General features: G+C 45.4%; 1 protein-coding gene across 1 annotated transcript in view; it reads right to left on the bottom strand.

The window, feature by feature from the left end:
- Positions 1-18113, bottom strand: part of NTRK3 (neurotrophic receptor tyrosine kinase 3) — a 464240-nt gene that overhangs the window by 293760 nt on the left and 152367 nt on the right. The window contains exon 4 of the mRNA XM_063142789.1: positions 16284-16352. Coding sequence (XP_062998859.1) covers positions 16284-16352 — 69 coding nt within the window. The remainder of the gene's footprint in view (positions 1-16283; positions 16353-18113) is intronic.

Here is an 18113-nt window from a genome sequence, read left to right as displayed (position 1 = left end):
CAGTGAAGCTGCTCAAGGCAGAGACTTCTCAAAAGGATGTAGGGGAGAATGGATATGAAGCACAACCAGGAAGCAAAAAAGAGAGAGATGAAATTAAGGTATTGGCGGGCAGAATATGCTAACCTATGACTTTTTTTATTTTATTTATTTTGGTGGTGGCACATGCCCTCTGTGGTATTGTTATTGTTGTTGTTATTTACATTTATATACCTACCCACTCTCTGGGTGGTTTACAAAAGTTAAAAACAGAAATATACAAAATTTAAAACCATAAAAAGCATAAAATACAAACAAAAACAGACAATATCCATTTAAATACAAGTATTCTGTGGTCAGTTAAGAAACTCAGCATATGCTGTTAAATGCCTCGGAGAAGAGAAAAGTCTTGACTTGGCACCAAAAGGATAACAATGTTGGTGCCAGGCGAGCCTCATTGGGGAGATCATTCCATTATTGAGGGGCCACCACTGAAAAGGCCCTCTCCCTTACTGCCTTCTCCGAGCTTCCCTTGGGGTAGGCACCCAGAAGAGGACCTTAGATGTTGAGTGCAGTGTTCGGGTAGGTTGATGTTGGGAGAGGCATTCTGTCAGGTATGGTGGTCCCAAGATGTATAAGGCCTAAAACCAGCACCTTGAATTGGGCTCGGAAACATACAGGCAGCCAACGGCCAGAGTGGGTCTTATAGGCTCGAACCTTCTGGTTCCACTTATCAATCTGACTGCTGCATTTTGCACAAGCTGAAGCTTCTGAACCATCTTCAAAGACAGCCCCATATAGAGCGCATTGCAGTAGTCTAATTTGCAGTAGCCACCAGGGCCGGTGCCAGACTATTCTGCACCCTAGTCAGGTGAGCTGCTTTCAGCCACCCACACCCACCCCAGCATACCTGGGCACGGGGTGCCATCTCGCCCACCCAGCTAAAGCGAAGCCAAGACGCTGGGGTGGGGGGCGGCTTTGGAACGGCACGCCTGGTCAGAAGCCACTCTGGGAGAGCGACTTCTGGGCGTGCCGTTCTGAAGCCGCCGCCCACCCCACCCCCACCCCAGCGTTCTGGCATCACTTCGGCTGGGCGCCCACCCAGCCAAAGCGAAGCCAGGATGCTGGGGGGGCGGGCGGGCATGGCTTCATTTCGGCTGGGGGGGCGCCCAGCCGAAGTGAAGCCAGGACGCTGGGGTGGGGGGGCCGGTGGACAGGCAGCTTCCGAACGGTGCTGCTGTGGGAGAGCGACTTCCGGGTGCGCCATTCCAAAGCTGCCCGCCCGCCCCCCTACCCCAGCATTCTGGCTTCACTTCAGCACCCACCCAGCCGAAGAGAAGCCAGGATGCTGGAGTGGGGGGGGGCGGACGTGGCTTCGCTTTGGCTGGGTGGGCGCCCAGCCAAAGTGAAGCCAGGATGCTGGGGCGGGTGGGCGGCTTCGGAATGGCGCGCCCGGAAGCCGCCCTCTCAGAGCCGCTGTGGGAGAGCGACTTCCGGGTGTGGCGCGTGGCACGCCCCCTTGCCTTGGCACTCTAGGCAGCCGCCTGAGTGGCCTCTATGGTAGCACCGGCCCTGGTAGCCACCGTAAATGGTGGGAAGTGTGGGAAATTGAAAGGGTGCCCAGATCTACTGCTAGAAGTGCCAGGACAGAACCAATAAATAAATATAAGTAAGGGGATCGAGGGCAGGCCTCAACAGGGGGGCCTTGCCAAAGTGCTGGGAGCCTCACAGCTGCTGGAAGATGCCATGTGCTGGGGCCAGCCTTGCATTTATACCCCACATTTCTAATAATAAAAAAAAGGCTTCCAAATTGACTAATAACAGTAATGGACCATCTATATCATTACAATAACAAATTTAAAAAATAAAAAGCAGCCTCAGAAAAGAAGGACAAGTGCAATGCAAATGAAGTACTTGGTTTTATTAATAGTATTTCTATCCTGCTTTTTAATTCAGCAAAACTTGCAAAGTGGCTTACAGGAATAGTTTAAACCAGCGTACAGAATAAAGTAGACAGGTAGATCTAAAACAACGGTGGCCTTCCAGATGTTGCTAGAATGTGATTCCAGCCATCCTTGGCCATCATAGCCAATAGTGAGGGAAGACCCACAGAACAAAGCCTCAGCAGAAAGTCTTAATCAGCCATGGTGTCAGCACGTGGCAGTCTTAGGCAGCTACCAGGGCCCCAACCAGGTACCGCCATCCGCTTTGAAAAAGTGTCTACATCCAGGTGCCACCATTTTGATTTCCCACAATGCCCTGATATAATATTGCTCTGGGACATTTGTGAGACATTAACGTGAAGGTTTCTAGTTGCCATGTAAACTGGAAAAGGCTCCACCAGGAGGCCCTTTGTCAAGGACCACAGCAAACCCAGATGTGGCTTGCTTCTTAATACACATGCAGGTTCAAACCAATTTCTCCTCGTGTATTGGCTGCTTGGATTGATTATAACCCATTAATGATAAATCCACATGGGAAGCTTCACCTAGCCTTCCCGATTCCCTGATTTGCACTTTACTGTAAATAAAATTCCCCATCAACTGTCCTTCAACTTCAAGCAACCAAGATAAACATGTTGACTTGCCCCCTTTTTTCTAGGGATAGACAGACTTACCCAACCTCGGAGGACTCTCAGAATCAACACTGTGATCCACCCTCACTCATCAGGCCACAAAAGCCCCCAGAGGGCTTAGCAAGCAGTCCAGGACTGCCCTGCTGCCATTTTTACACAAGATGGCAGCTCTGTAATTGTCATGTGTATAATGTTGCACAAAATGTTGCCCATAAAGAACTATTTCCACAACATTTATTATTATTATTATTATTATTATTATTTTTTGTAAACCACCCAGAGAGCTTCGGTTATTGGGCGGTATAAAAATGCAATAAATAAATATATAAATAAACGTTAGAGGTGTTGAGGACCACCACTTTGCACAACAATAAAAATACAAAAAAATACAGAGCCACCATCTTGTGTAAAAATGGTGGCTCGCATCAAGAAGTTGTTGGCTGCAGGGAACTAACTGGAGTGGAGTCCGCTCATGACATCCCTACTTCCCCACCCCCCAGCAACATATAGCAAATATTACCATTTTATTTTTTATTGATTGCATTTATATTCCACCTTTTTTCCTCCAAGGAACCCAAGGCAGTGTACATCATCCTTTCCATTTTATCCTCACAGCAATAACCTTGTGAAGTAGGTTGGGCTGAGAGTCTGTGATTGGCCCAAAGTCACCCAGTGGGGATGAGAACCTGGATCTCCCAACTCCCAGTCCAACACTTTAGCCACTATGCCACACTGGATCCCTCTCAATTCATGGAAGTCAAGATCTCCATGCCTAGAAACTGTTTTGCATGTCCAACACCCTTAAGTGATGGGATATTCTAAGAACAAGGCTTTGGCTGCTGGTTTTACATGGCTTCAACCAATTAAACATGTTTTAGTAGACTGTGGATTTACCTTTTTAATCAATGGGTTGACTATTAAATTCTTTACATTTACATCAATTTTCAATCTTACTGTCTGTAAGTACCTTTTGCAGATACTGAAATGAACAAAAGATTCCTTACAATTTCATAAAACAAAGGTCATCTCTCATTGTTAGCCATGTTTAACATTTCCTTTTCTAATTACACAACGGAACCAAAGTAGTCTCCAAAAATAGGAAATGAGCAGGCAAAGTTCCCCTTACAATTGCTTTCCTATACCAAAATATTTGGAAGTGAACTCCATTGAAGTCAATAGGACTGGAGTAGTTATGTGCAAGAGTGTGTTTCACAGATTAATCAACTAAAACAGAAAATGATTATTTGAAAGGGTTACAGCTATTGTAGCTTGCAGCTCTTTCTAGCTGCAATGTAGATACAACAAAGAAATACTGGATGAAAAGAAGAGATCTGCGTTCACGATCTCCTGTTAAATCTAAGCCTATTTCTTTCAAACATGTGCTTTCTTGAAGGAGGGTGTCTGTACACCTCAGCATGTACAGGATCCTGCAAGGATCCTGTGAAGAGTTCATCATGAAGTTTGTCCCTTGCCCACCTTGCTCCAACAGGGTCAATAAATTCAAGGCTTTATCCATAATACTCCATCTTAACACATTGACTCAAAGGTCCGGCTGCTCAGGGACATGAGGCAAGTAACTTGCAACACATCATGCATTTTAATTGAGTGAAGGAGCTCGCTTTGTGGACCGTTAGAACCCAGTGACCTGGCTGGGCAGGGCAGGTGGGAATTCCGCTTTTTAATGTACTCCGTTTAAAAGACACTTACAGGCATTTTATATACTGATATATATTTTTATTGTTATTGATTTTCCCTCCTCCACTCTTAGTCCTAGCACTGGCGTTTTCCCCCTCCCAAAGTACTTCAAGTTCCTCTACAGAATGGTGAGGCTGATAGATCCCTTGAGGAGGTATGAAAGCCAAAACAGATCGCTTGGATATAGAAGGGGAGGGAAAAATTAGAAATACAGCGGTACTAAAAAAGAAGAAGAAAAGGTTTTAAAAGAGTCCCTTGGTGGAGTTTAGGGAATGGACCTCAAAAGCAGTTGCAACATTGTTGATTTCTTTGTGTTTTAACCCCTTCCCCCGTGTCTTTCCCTTTCCTCCTCTTCTTTTTTTCCCCTGTGAAGGAAGAGAGAGACTCATGGACTATGTTGACGGCCAGTGCCTTTCTAGGAAGAATCTTTCACAGTCCAGACCATTTTTATGCAAAGCACTGTCCTGCTATGGCTCAGAGTGACATTAAACTAAGGGGCAAACCAAAAGCACACCAATAAACAGGCAATGGTCAAAACAAAGCACAGTTTTACCGGGCAAGGAGCGATCCAAGAGAGAGGTCTGAGGAGCAGCCAGAGTCCACACACAGATAAGCAGTCAGATACAGTGCACAGCCCAAGAAGCAAAATCAAACAGGAGCCTAAGGTCAGCAATACCAAGGTTCAATCACAGAGCAAGATCAGAGGTGCAAGGGAACTACTAGAAGGCTTTGCTTCCAGCAATGGGTAGGCATATACTGAAGGCTTGCTTATATTGATAGAACTTCCTAAGCCCCACCTAGGGCTCAGCTGCAGTGCATTACAAGCCCTCAGGCAAATGTTCTGCTTATGAGGAGGGTCTTTTCTGCAAGTGGGAACCTTCAGCTGGCCATAGTCTGAGACTGGTATTGGTGTTCTTGAGGGCAGGGTGGTGGCTCAGCATCTCCACCTGTATCAGAATCAGAGATTCCCACCTTCCACAGACAAAATATGAAGTCCTCTCTCCTGAAGGCCCAAGACCGCCCCAGGATCACCTAAAGTATGTTGTTCTTAGGGAGATTTGTGAACCGCCCAGAGAGCTCCGGCTATTGTGCGGTATAGAAATGTAATAAATAAATAAATAAATAAATTTGGTTCTGAATATTCCAGATCATCATTTGAAGAGGATTCCTGCAGAGGGGTCTTGACGAGCAGAGTTCATGCAAAGCTGCAGCTAGGGATGGGCAAACAAGCAATGTTTGAGATAGCTAGGATTCTCTGAATGTTGTCTCGATGGTTGCCTCACACCTGATTCCTGTTCACCTTTGCGATTGCTGCTTGTTCTGTGAAGTGGGGAAAACTGAACAGCGACTGAACACAAAATTTGTGCAACTTTCCTCCAAAGTCTTGAAGTGGGGCTTTTACTCGGCAGGTGAAATTTGTGCAAATTAGGAAACTTGCACAAAATTGAGCTGGGAAAAGTTGCAGAAATCAAACACGCACACACACACACACACACATTTGGCAATTTGCAAACGTTTTTAGCAAACATGTGCTAGTGATTGCATTTGGGGTTTCGAACAGGGCATGCCAGTACATTTCGTGAGCAAAAATGAAATTCCATATGCCCCTAACCGCAGCCCTCATCTCCCTGCTTGCACGGGATTGCCCAGGCTTCATGGCAAGGATGCTTCCAATGAGGAAATCTGAATCGGTGCAAACACATTTCCCTGAAATCGGGCCGCCAAGGCAGCACTTCAGGGGCAGAACTGTAAGTAATAAAGAACAGCCTTCTCCAGGTCATTCTTAATGCATGAGTCTCCCCCATGAATAATATAAGAGCAGTGTGCCTCGAGGGCAGACTTTACCAATGGCTTGCCCCAGCAGCGTCAGTGATGTAATGTGTCCTAATCGCAGTACCCAGGGGAACTTTTGTGCAAATTAACTACCGGGATTTTACTGGACATGCCACACACCACCAGTGTACTGCCGCTCTGCTATTTAAGGGACTTGGCTGAGGCTGAGTGTCTTTTTTTAAAAAAGAAAATCTGGATACTGGTTTCTCCATATTTGCAGTTTTTCTTTGCAGTGTTCCTAGCACACCACAGATGTCTGCCCCTCTTCCCTGCGGTTACAGTATTGCCTTGAGGACCATTCACAATGAGATCTAAGAACACAAGGATGGGCAAACGAATGCAATTCAAGATCGCCAGGATTCTTTCCATGTCATCTCACCGCTTCTCTGGTGCCCAATTCCTGCTTGAGTTTGTGGTCGCTGCTCGCTCCGTGCGATCGGAAAACTTGTGGAAATGGAGCAGCGGTCGAAAGGGAAGATTTGTGCAAGTTTCCACAAGTTTCTGCAGGTGTCTCTAAATTGGTGCAAGTTTCCTAATTTGCGTAAATTTCTTCCATAGACTAAACTGAAACTGACTAGCAATGCAGGAGAAAGTGGAGATGGACTAAAATGAGTTCAGTTTTCTAAGTATCTGCAGGATCCACTGCAGACTGGCCTCCCCAGGCTGTGTGGAATCCACAAATATAGCCTCTCCCCCTTCAGCTGCTTCTGCTATCCCCCTCTCTTCTTGCCCCTTCGAAAGAATGATGATGTTCATATTTTCCTTCTCTTTCAAAACATGTCTCACCACTGGACACCTGAATCCTTAATTTCCCAACTCTTTTCCTCCTCTTTCAGAGTGCACAAGTTGCCTTGCCAAGTTCTTGTTCAATTCTTTTAGAAACACCCCCTTCATCTAATCTCCCTTAACATGGATGACACTGCTGATACTTCTTAGTAGGGGTGTGCACGGACCCCCCGCTCCGCCCCGTGGGCCGATCCAAAAATTTCGGATCAGCCCGCTCCGCCCATACTCCACTCCTCTTCGCCGCGGAGCTCCGGCTCTGAATCGGAGCTCCGCAGTGGAGGGGAGTGGCGCCAGGTAAGGCCAGGAGAGGAGTGCGGGAGGTTTACCGGGCCCTGCCACCATCGCTGCCCGTGCGGCGACGGCGGCAGAGCCTGGTAAGGGACCAAGGGGGAGGGGGGCCTTACCTGCCTCCGTCCGCTTCTTCAATTGAGCGGCCTAGACTTCCTGGTTGAACCGCGGGCTCAATTGAAGAAGCCGACGGACCGCGGACAGAGGCAGGTAAGAGAGAGGAGGGCGGGGGAGTGTTACCGGGCCTGCTGCTGTCGCCGCATGGGCGACAGCGACAGTGGCAGGGCCCGGTAAACTCCACTTACCTTTCCGGCGGAGCTCCGGATTGAGGCGAAGGATCCGCCTTCACCTCGATCCTCTTCGCCACACTCCGCCGGCCCCCCAATCCTCTTCGCCTCTGCCTTAAGGGGAGGTGAAGCACCCCGCTCTGCTTCTAATTCACCGGTCCGATTATAAGCGGAGCACATCCCTACTTCTTAGGTCCCCGCTTCTGCTGTTGCTTTGATTTGTCCATGTTCAGTTTTATTTGCACAACATGCTCAGAAATTTGCTCACATTGTAGGACCTCTCCACCACCATCATGCAAAAGGAAAATGTGCAAAAAACTTCACCGAGTTCAGGGAAAAGCCCACAGCTGCAAAGTGAGATGTACTTGCCACAGAACTCTGTCGGACCAAAAAAGAACTGGATTTGCCAGTGACTGACATCCCTACCATAGATGAGTTTGCCCATCCTTAGACACAGCATTAATGTCAGACTGATCAGACAGTGTGCTATCTACAAAAGGTACATCTTAGAAAGTATTTCCAAGTAGGAGCCAACCATTCCCCCCCCCCATTCTTAGCACCCTGTGGAAGTTAATTTTTCTTGTATGTGTCCATCTGCTTAAGAGCCATTACTGAGCTGTAGCCAAATCTGAGCTGAAAATTTCCTTCTCAGGAGACTTATTTAGCACAGCTTATTCCTGTAAAGGGCAAGTACATTCAGACGGCATTTCAATTTGTACAGTCAAGCTGAAAATGCTGCCAACCTAACCTGTAGTTCCAACACGATTCCCAAGATGAAGGGAGGGGAGGGAAAACAAAGAGAAATCAGAGAAGCCAAGAGGAATAAGGCGGGAAAAACACCATCGAAGAAACCCACTTAATGTAGGGCTACTTTTTAAGGATGGTTGGAAGTTTCATCAAGGGCATAACGCTACAGCTTGGCTGTTTTCAGAAGCTGTGGAGAAGGTGACCACTATTTGGGCCTCTCTCCCCGCCCCCCACTCATCCCATCACACCTGGTGCCTGGCCCCAAATACTCTGGGAGAGCACATCCTTGACACCCGCTTTACAAACAATTAAGTACCTTTAAAAAAGTTGGGGGTACTCCAGTGCTGAGTTGCTTCCAGCCACCATCTTGGCTTTGCCCCAGTGCCCCAGGAGTTGAGTCATTCCAGAGCACTGTGGGGAGGAAAAGATGGCTAAAAAAAGAAATGAAATAAAAATAATGCATGGTGTCCGTCATGTGCTTGTAGTGACTGCCATCTTTTGCACCCCACAAAGCTCCAGAATTACTCTACTTTCTTGGCAATGAAGACAAAGCAAAGACGATGGCTGAAAGCCGCTCAGTGCCCGAGCACCATTTTGTTTTTAAAAGATACATGTTTCTCTGTTTTTAAAAAGGGGGGCTCAACAGAGGGAGGGGACACCACTGGGAGGGGTGACCAGATTACACTTTGGTGCAGGCCCCTTCAACCCTGGAACCAGCCTTTCATCACATGACACTGTAACTCAAAAATCAGTTAATAGTAAATTAACAAGCAGGAGGATACCAAACTGACTGCCTTCCTCTTTATACACTGTGAGTTGATCTCTGAGACCTTCAAAGGAAGCAGTATTGCTCAATGCACGACCAACAGAATGTCACCAGGTGATAGCACATACGCTGGCCTTCTTAGTAGTGGCACCCACCCTCTTGAGCACTCTCCCACATATCGTTCAAGAGGCAGAAGCCGTGGCCTCTTGAAAACATACAGGATTAATCTGACCTGTCGGGGAAACTGACACTGTCCTATTTTATTGTTGTCTTTGCTGGGATGTTCTTTATGTCATACTGTTTGTATATTGGTGTTTTGTTTTGTTTTAATATTGTGTTAGTAATGCATTTTAGTGATAACAGCTTAGAGATTTTATCATATCAAGTATTAAAGTATGATAGAAAGACAGAGAGATGACAGACAGGTAATAAGATGATAGATAGATGGATGATAGAGAGATGAATTGATAGAGAGAGAGAGAGAGAGAGAGATGATTGGATGGATGAGATAGATGATAGATAGATGAATGGATGATAGAGAGATAGTTCTTCATGCAATGCATGATTGACTTTTGAAAACCACAGCCATAAGACATAGAAAGGGGCCATGGCTGACATCACTTTAAAAGGACATGAGAACCATTCATGAAGGAGATTACTTCTCTCAGTATGTATCACCCTTGATGGCTAAATGGAATCTCCATGTGAAGAGGCAGTATAACTCGGAAGATACCTGATGAAGAGGAATGACACGTCAGGGATGCTATTGCTTTCATGGTCTCCTGATGAACATCCTAGAAGCTTCTGGTTGGCCACAGTGGGAAATCAAGTTGGGAATGGGGGAGAGATTTATTTGGATCCCATGTTTTGAATCTATTTTTGAATCTATATGTCAGGGGCACCGATCCCAAATCTGGTCCACTTGTAGTCCCAATTGGCCCTCTGAAGTTCCCCAGAAGGCCACTCCTCTTCCCCCCCCCCCCCCATGAATCATTAGGTGGTTTTCTGGCTTTTGTTTGAGGAAAGTTTACATGACTTTCCTAAGGCTTAATTACAGGCAGAAAGAGCTTTAAGCTAAAAATATGGTGGCATTTTTGGTAATTCTGGTACTATGCCTCCTGAAGCCAACCACCACTAACACTGTGATGCAACTCCCAAGAGATTTTCCAAAAGGGAATTTGGCCCTTGGGTTGAATGTGATTCAATGTGTGAACCAAAGCTCAGTCAGCCTTGAAAATGTGGACTTCTCCAAATTGTGTAACAGAGGTCTACAATCAAAAATATACGTATGAACATGCATATATTGGTGACAGCAATGTTGACAATGCCTTATATTGGGTAAAATTGCTGGTAAATTTCTGTGTATATCAGGCAAAATTGCCTACAAAATGCATGCATTATGAGCAATATACATAAAAAAGATGAGGATTTTCATGCAAACTCTAAAAACAGAAATCTCAACGTTCGGGAGAAAGTGAATTAAGGAATGGCAATATAAGAATCTGAGACAAACTGAAATGGACAGGAATGTCCATCCCTAAAGTGGACACTGAACTAGATTTCACAGATGTTGGAGAAATCTGAAACCAATTCAAATGAGTTCAGATGTCTTTGAATTGAACCTAAAGACTTTGCAGTGTATCAGCTTTTATTTATTCATTTATTTGAGTAGAGCAGATTCTGTGGACTGGTTTTTCACTTTTGGGGGGTGCATGGATTTTAATTAATGCTAATCTGCATTACCGCAAGTTGGATGATGATGATGATGATGATGATGATAATAATAATAATAATAATCTGGCTTCTGTCAATGAGCAGATGATAGGACAAACGATGCCTGACAACCCATGAAGTATAAATGGAATGGATTTAACAAAATCCGTACATCCCCCACTTGATGGAGTTTTGGTTTGTTCCAACAGGGGGCTTTTCATATCCCCTATTAGCTTGTGGAGGTAATGGAAAGCACCACCATGTTGGCTTTCCATTATAGAGAATGAAGCAGAGATCAATCTAAGCAGCAAGATCTAAGCATATTAAACAGCAGCAAATCATTATAGATACAGGGAAGGAGGGGGAGAAATCTGGCTTACATTTTGGGGCACAAGCTGTTTAGGACTTTATATCCTGAAATCAACTTGAGTTGAAAGCATGTCCCACACTCTAATCCTCATTGGGAAGCTGGCTGAACACTACATACCAGCTGAAGCATTGGAACTGTCATCAAGGGCAGCTCTATGCATAACACCTTGCAATGTCACCAGTGCTGCCCCAAGATGCTTTGCTGCCTGAGGCAAAGGACAAGATGGCACCCTTCCCCATTCCAATTACAGAACCAAACTGGAACAGGAGTCAAATTTTATTTTGGCAGTGGGACAGTGTCCACCACCAATCTGAGGGCAGAAAGCTAGTGCCCATTCGCTATGTTCATCAACAGAGGTGGACTGGGAAGGGAACTGCTGCTGCCCCTTCCAGCACCTGCTGCCTGACGTGGTTGCTTCACCCTTCCTTATAGTAGAGCCAGCCCTGCTCTGAAGTGCAGCAGCTCTCCAAGGGGAACTATTCCCCTGCCTTGTCATCCCAGATGCTTTAGATGGAGATTGAACCAGAGAGTCTGTGCTTAGCCACAAGCGCCCTACCACTGAACTATGGGCCTTCTCTATGGATCCACCTCAGGTCTAACCTTGAGTGGCAGAGAAATCCAAGGCTGCAATCCACTTGCCTCCTTCAAACTATTAGCTGAAGCCAGGGCATGAAAAAAGTCGAGCTGCCATTAGCACAAATGATCAATTCCAACTTTAGCACTCTCCCCAGAGTACGGGCGTTGTTTTCTTTCTGCCATATTACTATCAGTCTTCCTTTTTTCATTTAATGACTTGACTGTGTGTGTGTGTGTGTGTGTGTGTGTGTGTGTGTGTGTATATATATATATATATATATATATATATATATATATATATATATATGCTGAAGTTACACTGCTGATAACACACTGACTTCCACTTGAGGGACTGGTCTTTATTCATCCATAAGTCACTTCTCACTTACAGCTCTATTGATCACAGGTGAGGATGAATGGGATATTCCCATGATCCTCTGGGATGAATCCTACATAACATATATGCTTTTATTTCCGACGCACAACTATTTCTAAAACTCCACAAAACAGGTCACCAGGGTAGCACTGCATTGATTTCATGTCCACTTATTCTTCTCATGTGGCGCTGAATGCTTTATCTATAATTCAAGAGGCTGCAGACCTGCAAGGCCTCAAGGGAGACGCGAGCTGGTCGCACACGCAGCGGTAGGGAAAGAACTTGTGTTGCTGCAGAGGAGAGCGGCCAGCAAGTCTCTGCTTCTCCTGGTCTGCATCACAACCACAGCCACACCTGTTTGCATCCCATGATGGTGAGCAAAGACAGGGATTTGGTACCTGATACACTGAGGTTCCAAGCAATGCCCTCCCGACATTTGGGAGATCAATACTCTTCAAGGTCCCAGTAAAACAACAGCTAGAGCGATGTGCCTCCCTGTGGAAGACAGTTCTCACTGCCTTCTATACTGCAATATCTAGACATCTTTGGGAGGTGGGGTGAGGGAGATGGCTGGCAGACCTATTGTGTACACGATTGCCCTGGAAATTCACAGCACTATCTAATGTGAATTCCTGCAGTCCAACCAAGACAAACATTACTGTTGTAGAGTGGTTCAATTTGTGGGAGACAGGCAAGTAATGTGTCAATATTTATTTATTTATTTTGGTAGGTGGCAATTGAGTGAACAGCCAACAAGAATGGTCTTGTTTAAAATACAACTGATGCATTGCCATTTTTTTTATTGATTTCTATAACCTACTGGGATGACCAAAGGTTAATTGGATTCAGCATTCATTAAACACGCGCGCACACACACACACACACACACACACACACACACACACACACCACTTTTAACTGCTACAGTAGGCTTGAATGTGCACACAATGTCTGCTCAAATCACAAAGCATTTGCACATTACAAAGAAGTGTCACCAACAGATGGGTTGTTACTTGTACATTCATGTGTGCATTCAGCTCTGGGAAATCCATCTCTCTTGGGACTCAATGGATTTCCCAGGAGCCCCTGACTCAGCTTGCATTCGTGAGCCGATTTCCTGAACTTTCCTGTCTTTGTGTGCAAGTCTCCACTCCCGCCGCTAGGGCACCAGCAGGAAGAAGGAAGGCTCATGCACCATGGCAGGTGATGGGCAAGAACAGGCGCTGGACTTGCCCACCACCTCCCATTGCCACCTCCACCACCAATGTTGCCCCCGTTGCTGGCAACTCTGTGCATCTCTCTCGCTCCAGAGAGTTGCGCAGAGCAGCCAGCGGACAATAGCGGAGGCAGTAGCAATGGCAACAAGACGTGGCGGGCAAGCCCAGCACCATTCACTGTGCACATATCTCCTTTGACCCTGCTGGCACCCCAGCAAGGAGCAGAGAGGCAGGCACACAGCGACAGGTGCTGGACAAATCCAGCACTGGTTCCTCCCATCCTGCTACTGGGCAGCTGTGCCTCCTTCTGCTGGGTGGGGCTGGAAAGGAAGCACCACAGTACACACACCCCTTGACTCTCATCCTGCAACCACACACAACCCCTTATGCTCTCCTTGCTTTGGCCAGCAACATCGGTAGGAGAATGCAAGGGGTTTGCCAGTGGCAGAACCCCACAACCTGGCCCAATTCACAGTAGTCGAGTTGACCCACCCCATGGATAAACAAGCCGGGAGTCCCGGGGGATGGGGGTGGGTGGGAATGCAAGCTGCCTAAAGCTTGGCAGGCCCAATGACTGGATGAATTCCTCTGACATCCCCAGCTGGTCCTGGGTAGTACTTCTTTTTAACACTCAGTAGGGAAGTTGTGTAGGAGGCGCCTGCTGGCACAGTTTGGCCTGGCACTTATTCCCAAGCTCCAAACCTGTTCTGAGGAATCAATGGCCCTTCAATAAAGCTTTTATTTCCAACACCCCAACCTACCAAATAATAGTGGGGATACTGCAATAACCTGCTAGGTTTCATCTCCAATTTAGATACCGCTGTTCTGCTGTAATGGACAAGTATCACGACCCCTCCTTACGTCAGATTCTATCCAATTTAATTTCTGCTAGAAGAAGAAGAAGAAAACATATGCTGGCGGCTGGATGAGATAAATGGTGCACAAGCCAGCTCAGAGATACCAGTGCAAAGGGCTGCAGTGCTGAAACCAATGCTTTCCACCCAACCTCTGCAACAAATCCAGAGATGTCCCTTCACTGTGGAGGTGAAACTGACAAGGTATGTCAGAGCTCACGGTGAGTTTCACCTCTGCAGGAAAGGGAGGTGTGTGGAGCAGAGACAGCGCCTGTTGTGTTCACTGCTTGCTCTTTGCACAGAGACTAGATGATTCACATTTTCCAGGAATGGTCCCTGCAGGCACAAACCATTATATAAGGAAGCGGGGAGAGGGAATCAGCATGTGTGTGTATGTGTGTGTGTGTATGTAGAGTTGCTTGAAAACTCCATAGACACCCAAAGCACTCTGTGCATTTTCAGTAGACAGCTCACAGCATGGGGAAGGAGGACAGAAATCTCTACTGAAACACAACAACAAGGTTCCACACATCTCTATCCATACCACAGAAACAAGCCATATCCTGTTTGTCCCTCTCAAACCAATGAACTCGGATTCAATCAAATAGCTGCATGCCTTGAATGAAATGACCTGTTGAGATTAGTATTACCTGTATTAGATATTTATTCACATCAAAAGAAAAATGACTTGACTCAGGTGTATCAACTGGGCGGGGAACTGTTCCATAGATCGACCCCATGAGTGAGCTCACTGCCCCCCCCCCCCCCGCAAATTGTAAATAACAAAAACACACACAATTGAAGTGGCCATTTTGACCCTTTATTAAACCTTTGGTGCTGCATAGCTGTTCAGACATCTATTATATTATTATTATTATTATTATTATTATTATTATTATTATTATTATTATTATTATTATTATCCTCTGTTCTTGCTCATGTTGGTTTTTCTAGATGGAAATCAAAAACGGGGAGAAAAACACCCAAATCAGGTGGGAAAAAAGGAGAAGCAAATTCTCAGGATGCTGAACTTTTTATTTGTAGGTTGAAGAGCCTGATGCGTTTCGGCCTGTATCTTTTCAAGACCTTCTTCAGGGGGCTGTAGGAAGATGTCTGCAAAAATCTTCTTTATCAACAGAATGTCTTTCTCAGATTGTTAATAGCTACATGGTGGTTTTTCTAGATGGACATGACAGGCTTTGCCAAATCATGCTGCTGCTATTATTATTATTATTATTATTATTATTATTATTATTATTATTATTATTCTCTCTTTTCTAGCACATGGTGGTTTTTCTAGACAGACATGGTGGGCTTTGCCAAGTCATGCTGTATTGATTATGATTATTATTGCACCATAGGGAAGAGATACAGCCTCCGGTGTATTGATTATGATTATGTATTGATTATGATTATGATTATGATTGCACCGTAGAGAAGAGATACAGCCTCCGGTGGGAGGGGGGATTCTCTGGACCTGCCAGTGTTGACCAAGCCTGATCTGTCCCAACACACTGGGTTTGGGAGTGCATCTAGGTTTTCATCCAGGGCGGGGGGTTCCTCACATTTAAGGAGAGGACTACATGTATTGATAAATATGGGACTGCTGGTGAAAATAGAAAATCCCATGACAATTTTCCTTCCTTCCATAATGTGACGCAAATCTCACCCCATAGCCTGGCATTATCCCACTATGTATTTTCAATCCATCCACCAACCCTCCAGCCTCCATCATTGGCAGCTGCTGCTGGTGGTAGTGAAGTGCACCATTTGATAACAAGAGGACACAGCCTGGTTTTACTACACATTACAAAAAGGGAGGAGAGGTTGACGCAGGGCTGCCATTTTCCACAGCAGCCACATAGTGCCAGTGTGGTGTAATAGTAATAGGGCTGGACTGTGACTCTGGAGACTCATATTCTGGTCCGAACTCTGCCATGAAGCTCACTTTGGACAAGTCAGCCTCACCTACCTCACAGGGTTCTTGTGAAGATGAAATATAAAGGAGGAGGAGCATGTAAGCCATCTTGGATATCTTGCAAGAGGAAAAAGGCAGGATATAAGCGTAATAATAAATAAAAATAATAATTTTAAGATATCAGAAAAAGATAAACTACGAACAATTGTAGGGTTACTGAACATCGATGGACTCAGCTGTATTACTAGTCAAGGAAAACTTCCCCAAGAAGTGAAACTGAACTTCATTGTTAAAGTTAAAACTTACAGTTCAATAAGTCTCAGCGTCTTGAAGAGCAGCCAGGACAAAGTTGTTAGCCGGTTACTAGAGAGGTTTCTGGGGGAGAAAGAGAGAGAGAGTTTTAAGTAAAAAAAAAATCTCTGCATTTCAACTTTTGCAAAGCTCTTAATTTCCCTGTGCAAGTAGAAATACTATAAGTCTAAGCAAAACAAAAGTGACTGCAGAAACAAGGGAATTAACGGGTTGGGAAAAAACTTCCCCCTGCCCTCTGAACAACCCAAAACAGAAGGATAAAATGAGAAATTGACATATTGTAAAATATGTTCTCTCTCAGTAGTGATTCTGATTCAATAAGGGGAAATCTATTGCCCGTACATTGAAGGATCCATTGGTATTCATCAGTATGGTATAGGAACATAGGAAGCTGGCTGATATTGAGTAAGACCATTGGCTCAGCTATTCCAGCATGGTTGGCATTGACTTATAGGGTGATCTGATGACCTGGAAAACCCCGGAGACCTCCAGAAAAAAGTGGGGATCTCTGGGACAACCAGGACTGGGCCCCAATTTATTGGGGGAAAGGCCTGGAGGATGCATTCATGGACTTCCGTGAACGTGTCTTCCACCCCCCTCCCAGGCCTGATCTAGCCTTTTCTTCAGTGGGTGTGATCACACCAGCCCAGAAGAAGGCCTGGATTGGCCCTGGGAGGTCTGGAAGAGGTGTTCCCGGACTTCCAGGAATGCATCTTCCAGCCCCCTGACCCTCAGCGCCGATCTAACCTTCTCCTGGGCTGGTGCGATCACACCAGCCCAGGAGAAGGCTAGATTAGCACTGGTTGGGGGTATTGTCCAGTCCAATTCCGGGCCAATCCAGGCCTTCTCCTGGGCCGGTGTGATCACGCCAGCACAGGAGAAGGTTAGATTGGCATTGGGAGGGGGTGCTGGAGGATGCATTCCCATAAGTCTAGCCCCCCCACCCCAGGGCCAACCCAGGCCTCCTCCTGGATTCAGCACAAATATGCCTGAATACACAAAGTTTCAAACCTGGACTTAAAACCCTGAGCCTGAATGGACAAATCCACATTCCATTTTCTCTTCAACTCAAGTTCTTTCTGTCTCATATACTGAATGCATTTTCCAATGTTGGTCAATTATCATCAAAAATGAATGGAAATTAATCCCCCCCCATTCCTAGCTGTGTTTCATATGTACCCCCTGCAAAACGTTACATGCCAATGAAAGTTACGTAAATTGTGGCAGACATTTCTGCATATATATATATATATTTCTGAATTGGCGGTGGGGAGTGGGAATTCATCTGATGCCTGAAAAACTGCAAAACACACCCAGAATGGATTAATAATTCTTTATGTCCTGATAGAAGATTGCAGCTTAAATAAGCAAAATTTCATAACCACGGTTTAAATTAAGAATGGTTAGGGTAGTTTGCAGAGATATAGATATGCTGGGAAAGTGTTAGAAAAGGCCAGCCTTATGGGACTACATTAGGTTTTTAGGTTTTTTAAAACACAGGATTTTTTCTTTCTTTTTTTTTCTTTTTTTAAAAAAGGATCTAAATTTGCCTTCTGTATCTTTGCATTATTCACACTGAGAGAGGCTGCTGCCATGGCAACCCAAGACAACCTCCATGAAATCCCTACTACTCAGGCTGGGAAAAACCGGAAAAAAAAGTGTGTGAAATCTGTTCTCTCCAGGAAACATTTACAAACTGGCATCTGACACTCCACCCTTTAAACCTTTTTCAAAGCCATTTAAGGAGCAGAGAGAGAGAAAGAGAGGAATATCTGTATTTTTAAAAAATGAATGAAAGAGAATGCAAACAGTGCAAATGCACTC

Source organism: Elgaria multicarinata, chromosome 16, assembly GCF_023053635.1.
Source record: "Elgaria multicarinata webbii isolate HBS135686 ecotype San Diego chromosome 16, rElgMul1.1.pri, whole genome shotgun sequence".
In the NCBI taxonomy this organism is placed as follows: domain Eukaryota; kingdom Metazoa; phylum Chordata; class Lepidosauria; order Squamata; family Anguidae; genus Elgaria; species Elgaria multicarinata.
Note: the sequence above shows the minus strand (reverse complement) of the source record. Positions and strands in the feature narration are given on the sequence as shown.